The sequence below is a fragment of the Drosophila grimshawi genome, unplaced genomic scaffold (assembly GCF_018153295.1).
Source record: "Drosophila grimshawi isolate 15287-2541.00 unplaced genomic scaffold, ASM1815329v1 contig_1377, whole genome shotgun sequence".
Taxonomy (NCBI): Eukaryota; Metazoa; Arthropoda; class Insecta; order Diptera; family Drosophilidae; genus Drosophila; species Drosophila grimshawi.
In genome coordinates, this window is record NW_025062900.1 from 19,998,095 (window position 1) to 20,019,465 (window position 21,371).

General features: G+C 40.5%; 6 protein-coding genes across 7 annotated transcripts; 4 read left to right on the forward strand and 2 right to left on the reverse strand.

The window, feature by feature from the left end:
• Positions 1–64: 64 nt before the first annotated feature.
• LOC6566947 (protein cup) lies at positions 65–11,976 on the reverse strand. Its single transcript, XM_032739641.2, has 7 exons — positions 11,960–11,976; positions 11,412–11,885; positions 10,302–11,201; positions 7,096–7,731; positions 6,149–6,986; positions 5,202–6,077; positions 65–149 (listed from the first exon to the last, which is right to left on the reverse strand). The coding sequence occupies exons 2-7, from the start codon at positions 11,880–11,882 to the stop codon at positions 136–138; spliced, it is 3,735 nt and encodes a 1,244-aa protein (XP_032595532.1). The 5' UTR covers positions 11,883–11,885; positions 11,960–11,976; the 3' UTR covers positions 65–135.
• On the forward strand, positions 843–2,688 carry LOC6566946 (serine protease inhibitor 27A). Its single transcript, XM_001992942.2, has one exon. The coding sequence runs from the start codon at positions 1,233–1,235 to the stop codon at positions 2,586–2,588; it is 1,356 nt and encodes a 451-aa protein (XP_001992978.1). The 5' UTR covers positions 843–1,232; the 3' UTR covers positions 2,589–2,688.
• LOC6566948 (probable galactose-1-phosphate uridylyltransferase) lies at positions 8,213–10,070 on the forward strand. Its single transcript, XM_001992944.2, has 3 exons — positions 8,213–8,403; positions 8,756–9,131; positions 9,212–10,070. Exons 1-3 carry the CDS (start codon positions 8,385–8,387, stop codon positions 9,867–9,869), a joined length of 1,053 nt encoding a protein of 350 aa, XP_001992980.1. The 5' UTR covers positions 8,213–8,384; the 3' UTR covers positions 9,870–10,070.
• A 490-nt stretch (positions 11,977–12,466) lies between the features above and the next one.
• On the forward strand, positions 12,467–15,610 carry LOC6566949 (U1 small nuclear ribonucleoprotein 70 kDa). The gene is made up of 3 exons (XM_001992945.2): positions 12,467–12,635; positions 12,712–13,165; positions 13,959–15,610. The coding sequence occupies exons 2-3, from the start codon at positions 12,748–12,750 to the stop codon at positions 14,936–14,938; spliced, it is 1,398 nt and encodes a 465-aa protein (XP_001992981.1). The 5' UTR covers positions 12,467–12,635; positions 12,712–12,747; the 3' UTR covers positions 14,939–15,610.
• A 2,070-nt stretch (positions 15,611–17,680) lies between these two features.
• On the forward strand, positions 17,681–18,580 carry LOC6566950 (small ubiquitin-related modifier 3). Of its 2 annotated transcripts, none has more exons than XM_032739246.2 (2): positions 17,681–17,780; positions 17,907–18,580. In XM_032739246.2, exon 2 carries the CDS (start codon positions 17,968–17,970, stop codon positions 18,256–18,258), a length of 291 nt encoding a protein of 96 aa, XP_032595137.1. In that variant the 5' UTR covers positions 17,681–17,780; positions 17,907–17,967; the 3' UTR covers positions 18,259–18,580. The 2 variants fall into 2 exon arrangements, with proteins under 2 accessions (XP_032595137.1, XP_032595138.1); XM_032739247.2 differs by having other exon boundaries at positions 17,700–17,751.
• A 698-nt stretch (positions 18,581–19,278) lies between these two features.
• Positions 19,279–20,719, reverse strand: LOC6567019 (oxygen-dependent coproporphyrinogen-III oxidase). The gene has a single exon (XM_001992947.2). The coding sequence runs from the start codon at positions 20,607–20,609 to the stop codon at positions 19,449–19,451; it is 1,161 nt and encodes a 386-aa protein (XP_001992983.1). The 5' UTR covers positions 20,610–20,719; the 3' UTR covers positions 19,279–19,448.
• Positions 20,720–21,371: the final 652 nt, after the last annotated feature.

The following is a 21,371-nucleotide window of genomic DNA, read 5'->3' on the forward strand; positions in this document are numbered from 1 at the left end:
TCTGCACATGCCTCCGATTCCAGGCGTCGCTTTCTATCCAAATGTGGCCGAATTAAAAAACGATTGCTGCAATAGACCACCATTGTCGAACCGATGGCGATAGCCATCATGCCGACAGTCGTTGACGCGAATTGTTTAATGAAGCTCATCTGCAATAGAAAAAACATATATAATATGTGCATCAATAAAATATTCAATATTCAACTATGTTTAAGGCGCACTTTGGAGAATTTGTTGCAGGGGCAGCTGTTGTTGTTGTTGTTTCGCTATTATTTTCTGCTTTATTTTCGTTTCTCAGTTTTAATATTAGTGGCTGCCAAATGTAAACGCCACCAAGAAAACCAATTGCGGTTACGACCATCAATTGAGTTACTGTAACACCACGTGGTCGACGTATTTGCATTGCATTTAAAAGGTAAATTATAATTTTTTTTTTAGCCGGTAGCTGTTACATCAACTCAAGTCGCAACACATAAGAAACAGCTGTTTGGCTTGGCGAATTTTACAGCACTAAGCGTTTGGCGTTGCCAGAAGCAAAGAGGTACGTATCAGTTTCGCCATCCGTTACGTTATAGTAGCGTAAATTTTTGTTTAAAATTTAATAAACACAAGATCAAGGTTATGCACATATGATATGCTTAGTGAGTATACTTAATTAAATGCTTAAGTAAATTGAGACGCTGGGATTTTCTAAGGGGTTTTGAGTTACTGACGCAAACGGAATTAATAAGCGGATTTCCTTTCGAGCAGCACGAATCTTTTGTTTTTTCTTAGCTCCAAACACGTTTCGGTGAACATTCTTGTGCCTATTTATATAGCTAGCAATCAACAGTTAGCAGCATCAACAAGCGAATACGCAGAATAGACACAGAAAGAGAGAGCGCGAGAGACGGAGAGAGAGAGAGAGCGAGAGACGGAGAGAGAGTAAGCAAGCTCGTGATGCGCTCTGCTTTCTCGGCTCGGGACTCCCTTTAAAGCAATAGAGCGAAAAGAAAGACGAGCAACAACAAAACGACGATGTTAAACAGTAAGCTGGTTTTAAAATGGCCTGCTCGCTGCTAGCTTTGAGTCACTCTCAGTTGGACCCGAGTACCAAACGGTTCTCTAAACGTTCTGTGCAGATCGCTGCTGCTGCTGTCGCTGCGACTGCTACAAAAAGGAGTGAAAATACACACACAATACAGAAAAAAAATACGTATACATACACAAAACAAAATTAAATAATATTTAATATGTGCTCGTTGCTGGTGGTGCTGCTGCTAGTGAGCCTAGCGGCAAATATCAATGGCAACCCAAACGTACCCGCCACACTAACCACACCGACTGGCGTATTTGAGACGCGCACAGATCATGTGCCCAGCATTACCACCACTGAAAGTTCATTGATTCCGAGTGCGGCTTCGGCATCATGGCCCACTGCATCCTATGATGACATCGACACATTTGTGCCATATCGCAGTGATTCGCACGATAATTTCTCGTGGCAATTGATGAAAACGGTACTACTTAGCGAGACGGAACAACAGAATAATGTGATCATATCACCATTTTCCATTAAATTGGTGCTGGCACTGCTGTCAGAGGCCGCGGGCGCAAATACACAGACACAACAAGAGCTGATAAGCACACAAACGGACATCAGGTCGGCGAATAATGTGCGTGAATTCTATCGCAAGACGCTCAACTCGTTCAAGAAGGAGAATCAACTCCATAACACGTTGAGTGTGCGCACAAAACTCTTCACCGACAGTTTCATTGAGACGCAGCAAAAATTTACGTCGACACTGAAACACTTCTACGATAGCGAAATTGAAGCACTTGATTTTGCCGATTCACCCGCTGCTGCCTATGCCATCAATGAGTGGGCGAACAATGTGACCGATGGGCGTTTAAAAAATTTGGTCACACCCGAGACGGTGCAGAATAGCGTTATGCTGCTCACGAATCTCATCTATTTTAAGGGTCTGTGGCGCCGTCAGTTCTTCAGCACATACGAGGGCCCCTTCTTCACCACCAGAGATGCACAGACACGCGTCCAGTATATGGAGCAAACGGAATTCTTCTACTACCACAACTCCGACAAGCTAAAGTCACAAATATTGCGGCTGCCCTACAAGGGCAAGAACTCACTATTTGTCCTGTTGCCCCATGAAATGGACGGCATTTATGAGCTGCTGCAGGCGCTGGAGAACGTTGATGTGAAGAGTGCCCAGTGGGCCATGCAGGAGGTGAAGGTGAAGGTGACACTGCCCAAATTTAAATTCGACTACAAGCGCAACTTTAAGCAAACCCTTCAGGATTTGGGCGTACGCGAAATATTCGAGGATACCGCCTCGCTGCCGGGTCTCTCACGGGGTGCCGATGTTGCCGGCAAGGTGAAGGTATCGAATATATTGCAAAAGGCCGGCATCGATGTGAATGAGCAGGGAACGGAAGCGTATGCAGCCACCGTCGTTGAGATTATCAATAAATTCGGAGGCCCGACAAAGATCGAGGAGTTCAATGTGAATCGACCATTTGTGTTCTTCATCGAGGAGGAGGCCACCGGCAACATTCTGTTTGCCGGCAAGGTTCATCAGCCTTCCTAAGGACGCTCAACGAGCTCAACACGGGCGCGCTTGATATGATTATTTGATTATAGAGTTACATTGACAATAAACAAAAACTATCCTATATATGAGATTATAATTGTGGCATTTCATTTCTACACACCTATTTCAACGGTCTAACAAAATATGAAGAAAACTACCCATGATACTATAAAGTATTACGACTTTTTATTATTAATTATTATTATTAATAATATTAATATAAAATCTCCAACTTTTGCTAGGGCATTCAATTTTGATATCCGCTTTATAGAATTTTTTCCCAAGCCCATTGAAAATTGTGATAATGAATATGTGCAAAAGTGGGAAAGATATCGCCAATTGAGTATTGGATATGCCTTGACTCATTACCAATGAAATGGAAAAATGTCAATTAATAGCCAAATCGCATTTTCATATTGTACAATCTATATGTATAAATATATGATGAATATAAATTGTTTTTAGCCAATGATAGCCATATAAATAAAGAACAGTGGCATAACTGCTTAAATTTGAGTGTGCCGCACAGCGAGAACCTGTATTTAAAATACAATCGAAAATATTTAATAGCTGAATCGACTAGAGCTTACTCAATTGTTTTTGTATTTATTTATTTTATGAGTAGTATACAGCCAGCATACATACAGCAGTTAGGCACTAATGAAGATGCACGTACAAATAAGTGTATTGTAGGGCGTGGAAATTCCCGAAAAAAAAATATTGCGCGTCGAGCTTTGCGATCTTTTGTATGAATGTTTCTGTTTGTAAGATAAGTACAAACACATGAAAACCCACTTAAGAAATGAACATGATTCACGACGACTGTGGGGGACCTAATTAACACTTAACACTTCAACAGTTTAGTCAATTCACTGCACGATCCCCAACTGAATGCCTATCTGAAAAATATAGACTAATATCGAGTTCAACTTAAATCAAATGCCGCTTTGGTAAATAGTATTCTCACTCAGAAACAGAGAGAAAGAGAGAGAGAGAACGAGAATCTTGACTATACTTAAGATATTGTTTGTTTACTATGGCTCTTTTATCTCGGAGAAGCACTTGAGAGAAAATCATCTGCAACTTGGAGAATCATATTTATTGCAGCTTTGAAAGCTAGAACAAGTAACTTCTACACAGTCGCATATTTAAAACGCACACATTGTTATCATCCCATTCTTTTTTCGATGAGAGATCGTGAAATCTACTCAAACATATATACATATATATATAAACATTTGTTTATCAGTGTATTCAGTCGTGTTTGCTTGTATTTGGTTTTTTGATAACAGTATGAGTTGTATTTTTGGAACTGGTTTCAAGCATAACAAATGTGAATTGTGTGTTTATGTGACCAGTGAGCAGTGACCAATGATGATCCGCCCTTTATCTTAATAATAATTATCAGAAATCACTGATTAATTCTGACCTACTCCAGTTTCAACAGATAAGCTGCTAACACATATCTCTGTTCAGCCCACCTTTTAATTCTTATTGTTGTATAGTTAATGATTGATTTTAATATGCATATCTTAAAAACGAGTTTTTTTAATCTGTATTCAAATATGCTTAAATATGTTGCTCACTCATTCGATACTATTGCTTCGAATCACAGCTCAATTACCATTACATTTTTATCCCTCATTTTTTGTTTGCGGAGAAAATAATTTTGGTATCTTTCCCTTTGTTTGATAATATTTGCTTGAACCACATCCACAAAACGAAAACTGAAAGAGCATTGCAAATATAAATAAACTCCATTTATTTTTGTTGTGTAAACTGATTCATGGTTCATCAGTATATAAATAAGGTCATCCATGTCCATTTTTATGTTTGTGTTTTCACTTACAAATATATATGTAGTTTTTATAGCGTAAACGTGTTTTTTTTAATGAAAAAAAAAAAACCCTAAACAAAGCCGCTTAAACTGAAACACTATTGATATAGGAGCCCACTGCTATTTCTCAAACGGAAGGAGCTTTATAAGTGAAAATTAAGATATCTTCAAACCAATTATTACTGCTCAGATCCGATATCGGATCGAAAGTTCGAGACACCTTAACTAAAAGAAATCTTAAACACAGATTTTAACAAGACTATCAACAAGTCTAGTTTGTTCAGCTACGTTTCTTTCCCAATCTAAATGAAATTTTTACAGTTGATGTCACGATATATTATGCATCAATTGAAATGCTATATCTTTATAATTGGATCAATTATCGATAAAAAAATATCTTGATCTGTGTATGGTATACGAGAACTTGTATTCCATAGTCTCTTCTAGTCTCTAGCTTGATCCGTCTGTATGACGAACATAGGCAAATCGACTCGGAGGTTGATGCTATACAAGAATTCATATATACTTAATATGGATCGCAGATGCTGCCTCCTTCTGCCTGTGGAATACCTTTGCATAAGCCCATTATTCCCGCTTGCCAATTTTAAAGCAATCAGAGAGAGGGAATCGAAGAGATCACCGCGATTGAGCTATTGAATATCGACTAAGCTGGTGTTGCCCAAAGCTAAGCACTTTGTATGGATACAGGGAATATACAAACATATACAAGTGATTTATATATAGATGTGCATATATTAGAACTTCAGACTCACCTCCACCGCTGCCGCTGGACAGCATTGCCATCGGCTGTTGCGATTGAATGTGCGCTTTGTTAAAATTGTTGTTGTTGTTGTTGTTATTCGGATTGTTTTGTTGATGGCGAAGGTGCTGGGTTGCGGCATACTGTTGTTGTTGTTGCTGTGGTTGCTGCTGATATGGATGATACTGTGCCGCAGGCTGGGACATTTCACCAATTTGGAAATTTACGCTTTCTGGGAATCGCAAATTTGCGTCAGAGCGACGTGCATTTGCTGTTGTCGTTGAATGTTCCGATTGCATCATGTTGCCGCTGACTATCTGATGGTTTTTACCAGCAATGAGTGCGTTCAACATCGCATTGGATGTTGTTGACTCCGCTCGCATGCCACTTCTTGCACCCAGCATTGTTGCTGGCAATTGAGAGCGCGTTTGCGGCTGCTGTTGCTGCTGTATCTGTGGCTGCTGTTGCTGCTGTATCTGTGGCTGCTGCTGTTTGCTAGCCGCATTATTCATGTTGAACATCTTGGTGGTTTGCTCCTCCATTTTGCGTTTCATGACCGCATTCCGCATTATGGTATTGGCATGTGCCTGTAGATCCTCCTGCGACAGCTGTAATGGCAACTGCTGTTGTTGCTGCTGCTGCTGATGTTGCTGCTGCTGCTGCTGCTGTTGGCGAGCGGCCAGCGTTTGCTGTACAATTGCCAAGTTTTGTAGATTTTGCAATTGGCTGGCAATCACTGTGCTCGACAGCATCTCCAGTTGCTGCTGGTGCTGTTGTTGCTGCTGCTGCGTATTGGTAAACTGCAGCACGGCGGTGATGGCCTCACGATCCATGTTGGTCAAGCGTGGATTAGCCAACTGCACAAGCAAACCATGCTTCGATATTTCACCTACAGTACAAGTGATACACATAGTGATTTATAGATTTATTGCAAATAGATAATATATGGTTTTGGCCTACCCTTGGTCAGACGGAGCAGCAGCAGCTGCGTATCGGCGCGTCCAAGTATTGCCTTTAGCTGCAGGCTGGCCAGGAACGCGGTCTGTTGCTGCTGCTGTTGGATAAGCACGTGCTGCTTTTGCTGCTGTTGTTGATATTGTTGCTGTTGCAGGATGAAATTGGAAATAGCATCGTTGCCAACTTGCGGCTGCTGCTGTTGTTGTTGAGGCACCACTTGTTGTGGCTTGGCACCACTCAGAGAACCTATTAATTTTTGAAAATTATCAGACTGTTTGCTGTTATTGCTGCTGTTGGCGTTGCCATGTGTTGCAGCTGCAGCTGCAGCTGCTGCTGGCGCATCGAGCGAATTGCGTCGCCATTTGGCTTCCAGTTGTTCCACCGATGGCATTTGATTAATATAGCCAAGACTCTTGGGCTGCTCCATTTTCGGATTGCAGCTATTGTTATTGTTATTGCTGTTGCTGTGGCACATGGCCTGCTTGAAGAACTCATTCAGCGATGACGATGAGCCTTTCTTCTCCGTCAGTTCGCTTGCAAAGAACGGCATAAATTTCGAATTGTTATTGTTATTGTTCTGTGCCGATTGCTGCTGCTGTTGCTGCTGCAATGGCTGATAATTATCAAAGTGCTTTTGATTGTGATTGAACCTGTCAAAGGAAGTTGAACGACCGCTGTAACGCTTCTCATTATCCGTTGGGTGCACCTTGTTCAGATTCTCGGATGCGTTGCTATTGTTGTTGTTGTCGTGCTTTAGCATACTATTGTTATTGTTGTTGTTGTTGTTGGTGTTGCGTCCAATAGTCTCGCGATGCTGTGTTTTGTATTTGTTATGCTCGATCTGGGGCAGAGTAGAGAGATTCAAAGTTAATTTTGATAAGTTACCTAACAAATTTTAGTCAAATAGAACGAAATATATTTAAATATTTCATCATTATTTCTTAACTTACTTTGTGCTTTTGCATAATGGGTTCCCTATTGACTTCATTTGTGGCGTGGCTACCCTCTCTTAGCATACGCTCCTCATCCTCATCGAAGCCACACAATTCGATTGTGTCGAGTCGGGAGGTGGGACCACAGCTAAACCACTCGGGCTCCTCATTTTGATTTCTATAGCGACGATAGTGTCGCTCCTCCGCCTCACGAGACCTGGTCTTGGAAACGACCAAAAAGCCAGACATGACACGCTTCACATAATTCTCATTGGCACGATTCAGATCCTCGATAGATTCATTCGATTTCAAGCTCTCATTTTCCGAACGATTATTATTATTATTGTTGCTGTTGTTGTTGTTGGATGTGCCCATGATGGGTGTATTTGGGCGACCATTCGATTGCTGAGTGCCATTCAAATGGGAGGTGCTGATCTCCCCATTATCAAAGAATTTCATAACCGTCATATTGCTATTGTTGTTGTTGTGATGATGTTGTTTCGCATCATCCATGTGACATTTTGACATGCTATTGGCCTGATAATTGTTGTTGTTGTTGTACGACTTATAGTCGTTATTGTTGTTGTTGTATGACCATTTCGTGTGCGACAGGCGTCCACTGCCGATGCGTCTCTGATTAACAATAGCTGGATCCTGTAGGAGTTTTAATGAGCATTGCTTATTAACCTTTTTTATTAATTATATGCTGCAATTGTTAAATTGCTGCTACATTTTACAATCCATACACACTAAAAATTCATACACAAAAACAGTTTACATTTTATTTATATTTATATAATTAAAAATATACAATTACATTGCGACACAATAAGTTATTTAAATTGTAACTGTTAAATAACGTTCACCGTTAATCGCAGCGATTGTACATCACTAACAACCGGCACCAAATTGCAATCTCTCACACGTACAAACAGCACAACATTTACAGCAACAGCTGTGAGAGAGATTGCCACTGTAAGCTGATAAACCCGCCAACTTGCGAATATGCGTGCACAGAGATGAGCGCAAAAAAAAAAACAAAAGGGAACAAATAAGCAAAATGAAAATAGTGCAACAACAAGAACAACAATAACACTAGTCGGAGATGCACACAAAAACAAAGTGATACTAAAACTGAAACGGTACCAGCGACAGACAGTTGACATTGTGCTGTCTCGTGGATTCCATCGGTTGAACGGCTCTATCGACAGATTAACTGTAAAGAGCAGCCATAACAGAGTAATACAGTGTACAGCAACAACAAATAAAACCATAAGCAATCAAACGGTTTTGAGCTCAGTGAAAACATGCAGTTTGTGGCCACCGGTAAGAATCTGATTGGATTTAAATTATATATATTATTTGTCTACATACATATATGTATATATGTAGATACATTTAAGTTTTTATACGCCTAATATGGTACTTTTCTAAGACTGTCCGAACAAAATTTTGACATGTATTTTGGATATGTTTTCAGTTTTTGACTAATTTTAGTTAATTAATTAATATTTTAATAAAAACTGAAGCTTCCTTTTCAAACGTGATATAACATAAAACAAATTGGCACTTAAACATTTTGCGTTTGTTTCTTTGTTTAAACTTTATAGCACTTTAAAATTTTTGCTAGACACTGCCCGAAATGAACTGAGAGCCACTGTATATATTTTGAATTTAGAACACCAACACCGACGTTTAAATCCATTAAATGGACAGTGGGTGCTGGTGAGTCCCCATCGGATGCAACGTCCCTGGTCGGGCCAACAGGAAAAACCGCAACTGAACGAACAACCCGAATTTGATCCCAACAATCCCCTCTGTCCGGGTGTGAAGAGGCCTAATGGCCTCATAACTGATAGGTACGAGAGCACCTATGTCTTTGATAATGATTTTCCAGCCCTGCTGGAAGAGGTGCCGTCACCGCCTGCCAGCGATGATCCGCTGTTCCAGGCAGCTGCAGCGCGTGGCAATTGTCGCGTTATGTGCTTTCATCCCAAATCCAATTTAACCTTGCCAACGATGAGTCCAACGGAAATTTGTGCCGTCATCGATGAGTGAGTGAACACTTCGATACAAATGTTTATCGACAAACAGGATCTATGCTTGCAAAAGTTATCGATTACCTCTATTTCAGATGGATAAAACAGTTTAATGAGCTGAGCACGAAATATGCTTGGGTGCAAATATTTGAGAACAAAGGTGCCAGCATGGGTTGCTCGAATCCGCATCCACATTGCCAAATCTGGTCGTGCTCGTTCTTGCCAACGGAGCCACAACTAAAGCAGGAGCGATTGCGTTCCTATTATGCCACCTACGATCGTCCGATGCTCAGCGATTATGTGAATAGCGAATTGCAGCGACGGGAACGCATTGTTATCGAGAATCCCGATTGGCTGGTGGTGGTGCCCTACTGGGCCACCTGGCCCTTTGAAACGATGCTCATATCACGCAACAATAACAAACGCATCAATGATCTGACCACCGAACAGCGACACAATCTTGCACTGACCATCAAGGAGCTAACCATTAAATATGATAATCTCTTTCAATGCTCGTGTCCCTATTCCATGGGCTGGCATGGTGCACCCACTGGACCTGAGCATGCGCACGCCTCGATCGCCCATTGGACCCTGCATGCCCTCTACTACCCGCCACTACTACGCTCCGCCACCGTACGGAAATTTATGGTCGGTTTTGAGATGCTGGCAATGGCACAGCGAGACTTGACACCAGAGCAGGCAGCGCAGCGACTGCGAGATGTTAATGGTAAACAACATTATCAAAGCAAATAATTGCCTGCCTAAGCAAAATTCAAGATTGTTTTTAAATTTGTCTTTATCTGCTGTTATTAAAAATATATGTAAATTCTAAATTCTTATGTTAAAAAGGAGGAGGAAAACAGCCAAAATATGGAGAGAAAAGTAAATCGTTTGTGATCGCTTTTTCTCTACGCTAATCAAGATTGCAATACAAAACGATGATTGAAACATAAACCAAAATAGAGTAATATAAAACAAGATTGAAATATTTATAGTATGACTTCAAGTTAAGCAATCAAAATTTAAACATATGTTCACTGTTAGCTAATAAGTAAGATTTCCACACTACGCAAAAATTCTTATCAAAATGCAATCAGATTATTGAGCACAGTCACCAGATAAGAGCGTCAATATACATATATATGTATATATATATTTATATGGAATATATGTGCAAATGCTCACCTGAAATTCCTGCTGTGACTGCGGTGGCTGGCTCTGTATGATGGACTCATCGGTCTGCTGCTGTTTGGTTTTATTCTTAAAGAAGGCTGGCATGCACTCGTTGTTGTTGTTTCCCGTATTATGGCTATGATGTAGACGTGGAGGATGCAGCTTCAAGCTGTGCTGTTGTGTGCCACGAGTAACGGCATCCGTGTTGCGCCAAATATTCATGCGACGCAGACGTGCCTCCAGTTCGATATCATCACAGGTGGCAATGCGTGGCATACTGAAAGTCAAAGACTCCTTCGACCGATGCATCAGAGCATGCATCATCGCATTGCGTATCTCCAGGAGATGATGACGCGTATAATGCTGTCGGCTGGTGGGCAAAGTCATAGCGATTGTCGACGGCTGTGTGCCGCCGCGTAACTTGCCCAATCTGGCAGTAGTAGTAGTGGCTGGTGCAGAGCTGATGCTGCGTGTCCTCGATTGTTGTTGCGAAGAAGATGCTGGCAAATGCTTTTTGGCTGTTGTCTTGACAGTCACCAAGGGTGGCGGACTCAAATGCAGATCACAACTGACGGCTGTGCAAGACAACTGGCTTATGGGCTGAGTGTAGGGCGTGGAGGCGCGTGCCGATAGCACCTGCAATGACATCAGACCCTGACCCTCATCATCATGAGCCATCGCTGGCAACGGTATTGGCTCCCTGGAGATGGTCACATTGCTCGATTGCTTGGCCAGCAGTTTGCCCACCTTCAGTTTCCTATCGAGCTGATCGAGAAGAGCGGGCCTATTACACTTGGGATGCACGATGAGGGCTTGGGAACAACATGCAGTACGAATAGTTGTTGTTGGACATGTTGGCGACATTTCGACAACAGCTTCGGTATTTAACACATCTAACACGGAAACAGACGACTGTTGACCAAAAAAAAATATTAACAGATTAATACAATTTTCTACTAAAATCAATAATGTTAGCGAAAACTCAAACACAAAAATTTCAATGGCATTTCCAAAACACAAAAATCCAAATCATTTTTGACATTTTCCATGTTGAGTTAGGTTAACAAAAATTCAACTTCACGACACTTGGCAAAATTTTCAACAACTAACTGTAAGACTTACATCGAATTTCGAGTAGTGCAGTTGCTGCTGCTGCTCCCGTTTATTGGACTCCATTTTAGTGATGGCATCCTCCAGAGCGTCTTTTAGCTTTATGGCCGTGAAACTAGCATATTTCTCGCACTTGGCTAACGCTTTCCGTGGCAACGGTGGTGGCGGTGGAGGCGCACAAGGATCTTCCCACTTCTCCGAATTCGCCTCGTCATCCGTTTCGGGCGCCGACGGCGGAGGGGCCTGAACCGGTGTGGGGGGTGGCGGTGGTGGTGGCATTACAAATTTTGACTTTTCAACAGGAGTCAGCAATTGTAGCGCATCTTCGCCATCTTCATGCGGAGCACCATCAGCATCCATTAGATGTAAGTGTTTGTGCTTGATTTTGCGTTGCTCCTTTGGTGATTGCTTTCGTAAAGCGCCAGCGCCATTTTCTTCTTCGATCCGTTCAACTTCGAGCATTTGCTTTGAACTAGTCGACATTTTCTGATTGTCATTCGATTTGAAAAAAAAAAACAAACATTTTCTTTTATATTCTTTTATAGTGTAATTATACTTACAGTATTATTAATTTTTTTTTTTTGTGTTTTTATTAAAAAGGCACTCTAAAATTGTAATGCAAATCTTGCTTTAAATATAGCGAACTAAAATCACACTTATGGCGAACTCGTAGATGCCGTTATTTGATTTTTCAATCGTGCGCCGTTTCATATATGTATATAAATGTAGTTATGCGTGTATGCGTTGAACTCACTAAATGAACGGAATAGAAATCAGGAGAAATAGTTCAGGGCTGGTCAGTTTCGACTATCGAACTATCGACTGCCATCGCATCGTGTTTACCAAGTTTACCAACCAGCGAAATAAAGTGACTATTTCTGCTGATGCAATGATTCATTTATCAATTGTTGGACGTCATAAAAATACAAATTTATAATAATTTAGATAGTTGTAGGGAAAATATAAATACAAAGTATACTCTTATACATAATTAATTTTAAGTCACAGTCACTGGTATTTAAAAGTAACAATCGCGGTGAACCCAATTAGTTCATCTCTAGCATTCTGCCATCTTTAGCAGTCGTGCAGCTACGCTAGAGGAAAAATGGTTTTTTTTCTCTCGCCTATAAATATTTGTTGAGATAAATCGATTTAGAGTCCAATGCAATTAAAATTGAATTCGATTCAAGTGCCAGGAATTTAAGAAACACGCCTCGTGGATGGTGGATTTATAAAGTAAGTAAGATAACGCAATTTGTACAATTTCGTAAACAACATATAAAACATAACCTCAATTTGTACAATTGTCTAGCACAAAAAACAAAGGTAATAAAAATATATAAACAAAATGACCCAATATCTACCGCCAAATCTATTGGCGTTATTCGCCTCGCGGGATCCAATACCATTTATGCCGCCGGTGGATAAATTGCCACACGAAAAGAAATCGCGGGGCTATTTAGGCGTTGCCAAATTCATGGACGACTTCGAGGACCCAAAGGATACACCGCTGCCGAAAACCGTTGAGACGCGCCAGGAGCGTCTCGAGCGGCGGCGTCGCGAAAAAGCGGAACAAGTCGCCTACAAGCTGGAACGCGAAATAGCTTTGTGGGATCCAACTGAAATCAAGAATGCCACGGAGGATCCATTTCGTACGCTGTTCATAGCACGCATCAATTACGACACCTCCGAGTCTAAGTTGAGGCGCGAATTTGAGTTCTACGGCCCCATCAAGAAGATCGTGCTCATTCATGATCAGGACTCAGGTAAATTCTGATTTTTATTTTTTATATGTGCACTTTAAATTTTTATACACTGATACCGAATGTGTCAAGAACTGATTAGGAAATCGATCAGATCGATAATAGCAAATCGATAAAGCCAAATATCCCTCACAAATTTAAAGCTACAACCACCAAATTTGGTTGGTAGGTGGTTGACGTAATCTAGCATAGGCCACGCCTATCTACGCCGCCCCCAGGCCCACCACAGTTTTTAAGTTGGAGCCATCCAATTTTGAGGGCATATATTACCGATAAACAAATTTGTATGGCAATGGAATGTAGCTTGCTGGTAACTTTCTTCAAAGACCTGCATATGCAGTTTCAGACCATGCCCTCACTAACCGCCCTCGTGAACTGCGGTCCTTGAAATTAGAAATGCGCTTAACTTCCACAATTTGGAAGCTGAAATCACCAAATTTTGAAAGTATATCACCGGTAGCTGCCTTGAAAGATTAATAAAACAAAACTTGGCTGGTAACGCCCACTCCCGCCCACACAATTCTCAAAAGACGAAATCTTCTGTAATTTGAGAGCTAAAGTTACAAAACTTGGAAGGCTCAAAAGGAAACTCCGCAAACATTTTTTTAGTCACGCCCACTCCTGCCCCCGAAAATAGCCAAAAGCTAACATCTGGTGAAATTTTAAAGCCAAAGTTGGAGGATAGATTACTAGGATTATTTCCTGGTATGCGGCACCTGTTATCAAATGGTATTACTATTTATATTTAAATATTTCGTTCCCACTTTCATCAATTTTTTTGTTGTTCATCCAACAGGTAAACCCAAAGGCTACGCCTTTATTGAGTACGAGCACGAGCGTGATATGCACGCGGCGTACAAGCACGCCGATGGTAAGAAGATTGACAGCAAGCGTGTTCTGGTGGATGTTGAACGGGCCCGCACTGTCAAGGGCTGGCTGCCACGACGTCTGGGTGGTGGATTGGGCGGTACCCGGCGCGGTGGCAACGATGTGAATATCAAGCACTCCGGCCGTGAGGATAATGAGCGCGAACGTGAACGCTATCGCTTGGAACGCGAGCGTGAGGATCGTGAAGGTGGTGGTGGTGGTGGTGGGCGTGGTGGTGTAGGCAGTAATGGCATCGATTCACGTGGCGGCGGCCGCGGTGCACCGTACGGCGCTGGTGTTGTGGGCGGCAGCGAGCGGCGTCGGTCGCGTTCCCGCGATCGTCGGGATCGTGATCGTGACCGTGGCAGTCGTGTCATGGGTCGCTCACGCAGTCGTTCGCGTGAGCGGAGGAAACGTCGCGCCGGCAGCCGGGAGCGTGACTATGACGATTTCGATGGTCGACGCGACAGACGGGACAGGGATCGCGATCGTGATCGTGAGCGTGAAAAGAAAAAGAAGCGCTCCAAGTCACGCGAGCGTGAATCGTCACGCGAGCGGCGCGATCGCAAGCGCGAGCGACGTGATCGTGATCGGGGTGGCGTCGAACGCGGTGCCGGCGGCGATCGTGATGTTAAGGAGCGTAAACCCGATTTCCGTGAAATGGATATGATTAAGATTAAGGAGGAGCCCATTGATGATGGCTATCCGACGTATTCAATGAACGATTATCAGAATACGGCCATTAAACGTGAACTGGATGATGAGAACGAGGAGAAATATCGGCCGCCCGCTGCACATCACAATATGTTCAGTGTGCCTCCACCGCCGATACTTGCGCGCAGCAATAGCAATAGCAACTCTGACAATGGTGGACAAAATGCCAACGATCCGGCATGGTGGCGACAGTGAGTGAGTCCTCTACGTGTACATGGTCCTGGTCAACGGATGGTAATCGATACGATTAACGATAACAACTTTTCAGAGTTATTATTGCGTAATTAACAAACTTTGCTGGATGGTAATACTACATTTAATACACTAGAATCGTAATTACAATCAATCATTTGGGGGCGCAATCGAAATTAACGATTGCTTTCAACATATTTATTCAATTGAAATTTGCAATTCATAGCAATACAGTGGGACGATGCAGTATTCGGATACAACGAAGCGTAAGACATGCTGTAAGTCCGTTTAAATGCTGTTGGAGCACTTGTTAACTTCCATTTTCAAATTTACCATAAATACAACAAGAGAAAAAAAAAACAACAAAGAAAGTAAAACAATATAAAAAAAAAAAGAAAACAAAAAAAAAAAACAGACACAAAAACGTAAATCAACAATTAATTGTGCATAGCTTAAATACGTTTAAATATGTAAGTAATTCTAAACAATTGAAATGAAGAGTAAGTAAAAATAAATCCGATCAAGATGTGTGTGTTTGATTCCCCACCTTTGGTAAGGGGGTATATGGGAATGCCTTGGTGTGTAAGAGTATCCCTCGTCCTGGATCCACATGGCTAAAACCGATGCACTTCAGCACCGATTGGTTGGTTTGTTTGGTCAAAAATACTTAAGCAAAAAAAAAAAAAAAAAAAAAAAAAAAACATTAAACCCGTGCGCTAACTTGTGCCATTTTTATTTTCTTTATCTTTTTGCAGTTTTCAATATTGAAAATCTGATAAACTCAATAATGGTACGATATGTATGTGTATTATGTGCAAACAGAACCACAAGTATTTCAACAACAAACAAACACAAAAAGTAATCTTTCCGAAAGACTTCCACACAAAGTAGTGAAAACTTGACCCATTAGAAACTTGCCAAAAAAAAATCAGGTAATTCCTTCACTACACAAATCTCACTAACCCATGCGTTTACCGTTCTAGGCCAACACTAGAAACGTAATGGCTCCCAGGGACGCCAGATCACCTTATTCAATTGGTGTACATTCTGTATGTATTCTCTTCAAACCAGCTGGGGTCTGTGAGTAAGTTTGAATCGGGCCTGCTTTTTTTCTCTTTTCTTTTTCTTTAAATACAAATGGTAACTACTGACGATTGTAAGTTGTTGCAAGTTGGTTTGATTGATTGTTGGTAAGAATACTACAAAAAAAAGTTACGCATGGCGAGAAAGGTATGCCATTATAAGTGGTTATGGTATGGAACTTACATATCAACTGGATATCGTATGTAATCAATTTTCGATCTCGATCTTTTCAAGTACTTTTGATTGGTGATTGTTTGTGTGTTGCCCCTTTACTAAAGGATGAAAACCACGGAACGAACACATGATAATATTCCAAATGGAATAAGGTTTGTTATTGGTTGGTCGTTCTACTTTGGCGCCTATAACTGGTAAGGGTCCTCCCTCTATAGGGTTAAAATTGTAGTAGCCGAAAGGATACGTATTTTTAAAATACGAAATGGAGAAGGGTGTTAAAAGACACAATTGATAAATAAGTAATTTGTTAGTGTTATAAAATCAAATATCGCAAAAAAATCAACAAAAAACGTCCTGTTTTATGCATCCAAAGGTAATTTAGATGGGTCCAAAATTAGCATTATTTTATTATTATTTTTTATATTTTAAGCTAAAGATGCAATTTGTGAATGATCCAAATTTTCGATCTCTTTGAGGCACTGGATATGCAAAAATTTGTATCTTTGTTGCTTCACAGTTTAAAAAAAAAATTCTTAAATAAGCTTATACTAAATACTGCCCAAAAATAAAGTATTTTATTAAAAGAAAAGAAAGATTTTTTACCATTTTGTATTTCTTTAAATAACATAAACGGTGAAGTGGCTGATTAGTGAGTATCAAAATATGTTGAATATAAAATTTCTTTGTTTTTTGAAATAGTTCCTTGCGTACCCAGCTTTTTCCTCTAAGTTATAACTTTGCTGGGACTTTCGAATATTTCCAAATATCGTGTAAAATCTAACACAGGGAATAATAAAAATAAATTCTCCCCCAAAATGTATCGGATTGTGCTTGTGTGATTTTGGATAATCGGACATGAGTTCAAGGTTCAAGGTTATATATTTTTTAGAATCAATTCCGCAACTGCCATAGTAAGATGTTTGATTAGCTGATTGTTTTATTATTACTTTTGAAGATTTTGGAATGTATCGTCTCAAACATCTTATATGTTTCATTTTAAAAATTGTAAACTTCATTTGTACAACTTGACAATAAGATAAAAAATTGGTGATCAATGCGAAAGTTATTTTCATTATAGACTAAACGCAAACACCTTGGATATCTTCTTTTCCAATTGATTAAGCGTTTGATTTCATCGTTTCATTTATTTTCGAAGTTTTTCGTGTTATATTTAGAAAAATATGACATTCGGTTAATTTACTGGTATTTTATAATATTCTACCTTGAATAATTCATTCGAAATAATAAATAAGTGCAATCGATATTTTTGGTATTTAATATTTAATATATTAACCAATATTTTATTAAATGAAGATAAAAGTATTCTGATATGGAAGCATTATGATATTAAACTGGAATTAAAAAAAAAATACCAACCCTCAACGCATTTAGTATTATATATATTTAAATGCAACCCTGGCAGAATTGGCATCATTGGTCATATTTAGTATATTATTTCGCAAATAATTTTTTCGCGCTGCAAATAGGGAGACACTCAAAATACAACCATTTTTTGGCGTGTGTGAGGCAAACGCAAGCCGCTTGATAATCTAAAAAAAGTAAGCGAGCAGTGAAACGTTTTAAAAGAGTAAGAAAATTTTCTATATCCAAACGCAATCACACAGTGCAAATCAACGCAAATCAAATAAATAGTGAATTATTATAAATTTCTGAATATTTTTTTTGTCGCTATATATATATATTTATTGTACAGCACGCACGCCCGGCATCATTGCATTTTTACGTTTGTGAAAAGAAAACGAGAGAAAAAAAACATGTCTGACGAAAAGAAGGGCGGCGAAACCGAGCACATTAATCTGAAAGTACTTGGCCAGGATAATGCAGTGGTCCAATTTAAAATAAAGAAACACACACCCTTACGCAAACTGATGAACGCCTATTGCGACCGTGCCGGACTCTCCATGCAGGTGGTGCGCTTCCGTTTCGATGGACAGCCGATCAATGAGAACGATACTCCGACCTCGCTAGAGATGGAGGAGGGAGACACTATTGAGGTTTACCAGCAGCAGACCGGCGGCGGCGGCGGCATTGTCGATGTTTATTAAATCTAATATATATAATACTTGTATGAATGTAGTTAAGCTAGTTACTCTTCATTTTTACGACAACAAAACAACAACAACCACAGCGCAAGCAGCAGATAAACAACAGCGAGAAATATTCTACATAAATAAAAACAACACACATGAAAATTTCCATTCAGTTCCGTTTTGTTTGTAAAAACCAGAGATGAAAACAACTAAAAGGAGTATATTCCTCTCCCCCATCCTTCCCTTTCCCTTAGAATGCAAAACAAAGATCTAGATATTTGCTATAAAAACAACAACTGGAAAATAAAGCATTTTGTAAACTATGATTTAAGAACGACTCACGAAAATTGTGTATATTTTTTGTTTTTTTTTTTTTGGTGGGTAAATTCGCCGGTGGCGCACATTTCCCGCTTTATGTCCCTCTGCCCAACGCACACACGCGAAGCACATGAAGCGCATGATATAAAATGGTGTGCGTGTATGTGTGTGTGTGTGTGAGGGTTTCAGCATTGTTGGTACACACACCGCCACAAAACGTACGAACTCTACGTGTACAGTAGAGCAACTGCGTGTCTGTGTGTGTGCCTGTATGTGTGTGTGTGAAAACGAGTATACATACACAATCGAAGCAGACAGACATCTGTCCATGTAAAAACCCAACATAATTATGTATGTGTGTATGTTTGAGTGTGAGTGTGTGATGCCATTAGCAGAATTGTATCAGCTCAACGTATGCATGAAAATATACATGGTATCGAAAGAAAATTAGATCTTCAGACATAACCTCAAAAACCATATATATATATATGCATAAAATTGATGACGTCAGCGGTTGGTAAAAGGGTCGAGAACTTTCTATGCATTAATGCATGTTTTGTGTTTGTTTTTTGGTCACAAACAGATTCAACAAAACCAAACAAAATATACATTATTTATTATGTTTTCAATTTCAAAAATAAATGTTATTAAGATAGCACTTTCTAGGGACGGAAATACCTACAAATGTATTTCAATAATGAAATTGATAACCAAATCTTTTATTTTTTCCTTGTAAAAATAATTGTTTATTAATGTTTAACGCAAAAACTGTACAGGCATAAATATTGTAAATTCTTATATTGCTAAAAGTGACATAAAGGCACCATTCCAACCCGATATTATATAGTAGTAATTGAAAACGTAAACGTTTCAAGTGGATTTGTTCATTAAATCCATTCCTTGGGATTGCGCAAAACCGTTAATAAAGCGCTCTCCTTGGATTTGGGCTGCGGCTCATGCATATATTCCCAGCGGGCATTTAAAGGCAGCGACATTAGAATGCTCTCGTAGCGCGCACCTGGGGTATACAGGCCGAATTTGGTGCCACGATCATAGATTAGATTGAACTCGACGTAGCGACCACGTCGCAGTAGTTGCCACTGCCGCTCATTGTTGCCATAGGCGTCATTCTTGTGCTTCTGCACCAGCGGCATATACGAGGGGATCACGGCCCGAGCGCAGCTGGTGATAAAATTGAATGCCGAGTCCTGGGTGGGTACATCGATGTCATCGAAGAAGATGCCACCGATGCCGCGTGACTCGTTGCGATGCTTGATGTGGAAGTAATCGTCGCACCATTTCTTGAACCGGGGATAATAGGTAGCATCGTGCTCATCGCAGGCACTCTTTAGCGTCTTGTGGAAGTGACGGGCATCCGTCTCGTCCAAATAATACGGTGTCAGATCTGTGCCACCGCCGAACCACCATTGCTTCTCGCCGTCGGGCAGTTCCACCTCGAAGTAGCGATAGTTAAAGTGTATCGTCGGCACATGGGGATTACGTGGATGAATTACAGCACTGACACCGCTCGCAAAGAACGGCAATTTCACGTTCTCTGTCAACGCTTTGCCACGCGCCCGCATCTGCTGCACTGCAGCCGGTGGTAGAGAGCCGGTCACCACCGACACATTGACGCCGGCCTTTTCAAAGACATCGCCGTCCTGAAGGACACAGGTGACTCCACCGCCGCCCTCCTTGCGCATCCAACGATCCACTTTGAACTTTTGACCGTTAAACTCCTCCGATTCGAGAGCACGGCAGAATTCCGCTTGAATCTCCATAATCATGAGTTCCATGCGATGCCGCATATTCTCCTTGTCTTCCAGCAGCACAGTTGCCTCCGTTATCGGTTCCGCCATGAATTTCGATACGTTCAGCCTGCGATTGACCTTTGCGGCCTCTGCCTGTGCGTACGTGACCGTTGCAAAACTGCAAAGACCCAGCCCAGTGCCAAGTAGAAAACCCCTCAGATGTTGGCTTCTCATGCGTCTGCCCAGCTGGAAGGAGCCCAGGGAGAACAGCGATATCGCGTGCCTCATCGCATTCATATTGATTCTATTTTTGTTTGGTTACTTTGTTGCATAAAGTACACGAAATTCTTAAGTGGACAGTGCACAATTGTTGTTATCTATCTTCTTCTTGCGCCGGCATTTAAAGGCCACTAGATAACACAAGCTATCGATAATTGTTCCAATCGATTGCGAAGCGTTCGATTTGCAATGCTGTTCAGTAATGGTAGTCTAGCTTTATTGACACGGATAAACTTTTTTATGGTATAGGCAATTATCAATACAACTCAAATTTGCAATATATTTCGTTTGTGGAAGCTAAAAACAAAAAGTTCTGCGAAGCAAAAATTTAATGAATTAATTTCCTCGCCTTTACGGTGATTATAAGTACACTTTTTTCTAGAAGATTTAAATCATTTTTCATTCATTATTTACTATTTCCATTACCAATGTTATTACCAATGCAATGTTCATTATTTTGACACCGTTAACAGCCGTTCACAGAATCCACATAGGTTACCAATCAATTAAATTGTAAGTATTATTTTAACAGTCTTTAAACCGGCAGTCAAAATTCGGTCGCGAAATATTTCGCGACACCGTTGTTTTATATGGAGTTTGTCATTATCGATAACTTTTTTTAATCTGTAAAGTGGGATTAAGCTATTTTCATCAATTCAAGTAGACCTTTCTTTTAGACGGTTATGTCACTGGAAACTTTAAACAATTTTTAGTGCAATTGTTATTAATAATCGTTGAACACGTTAAATAAATTCTGTTGCGACTAACACTTTAAGCTTT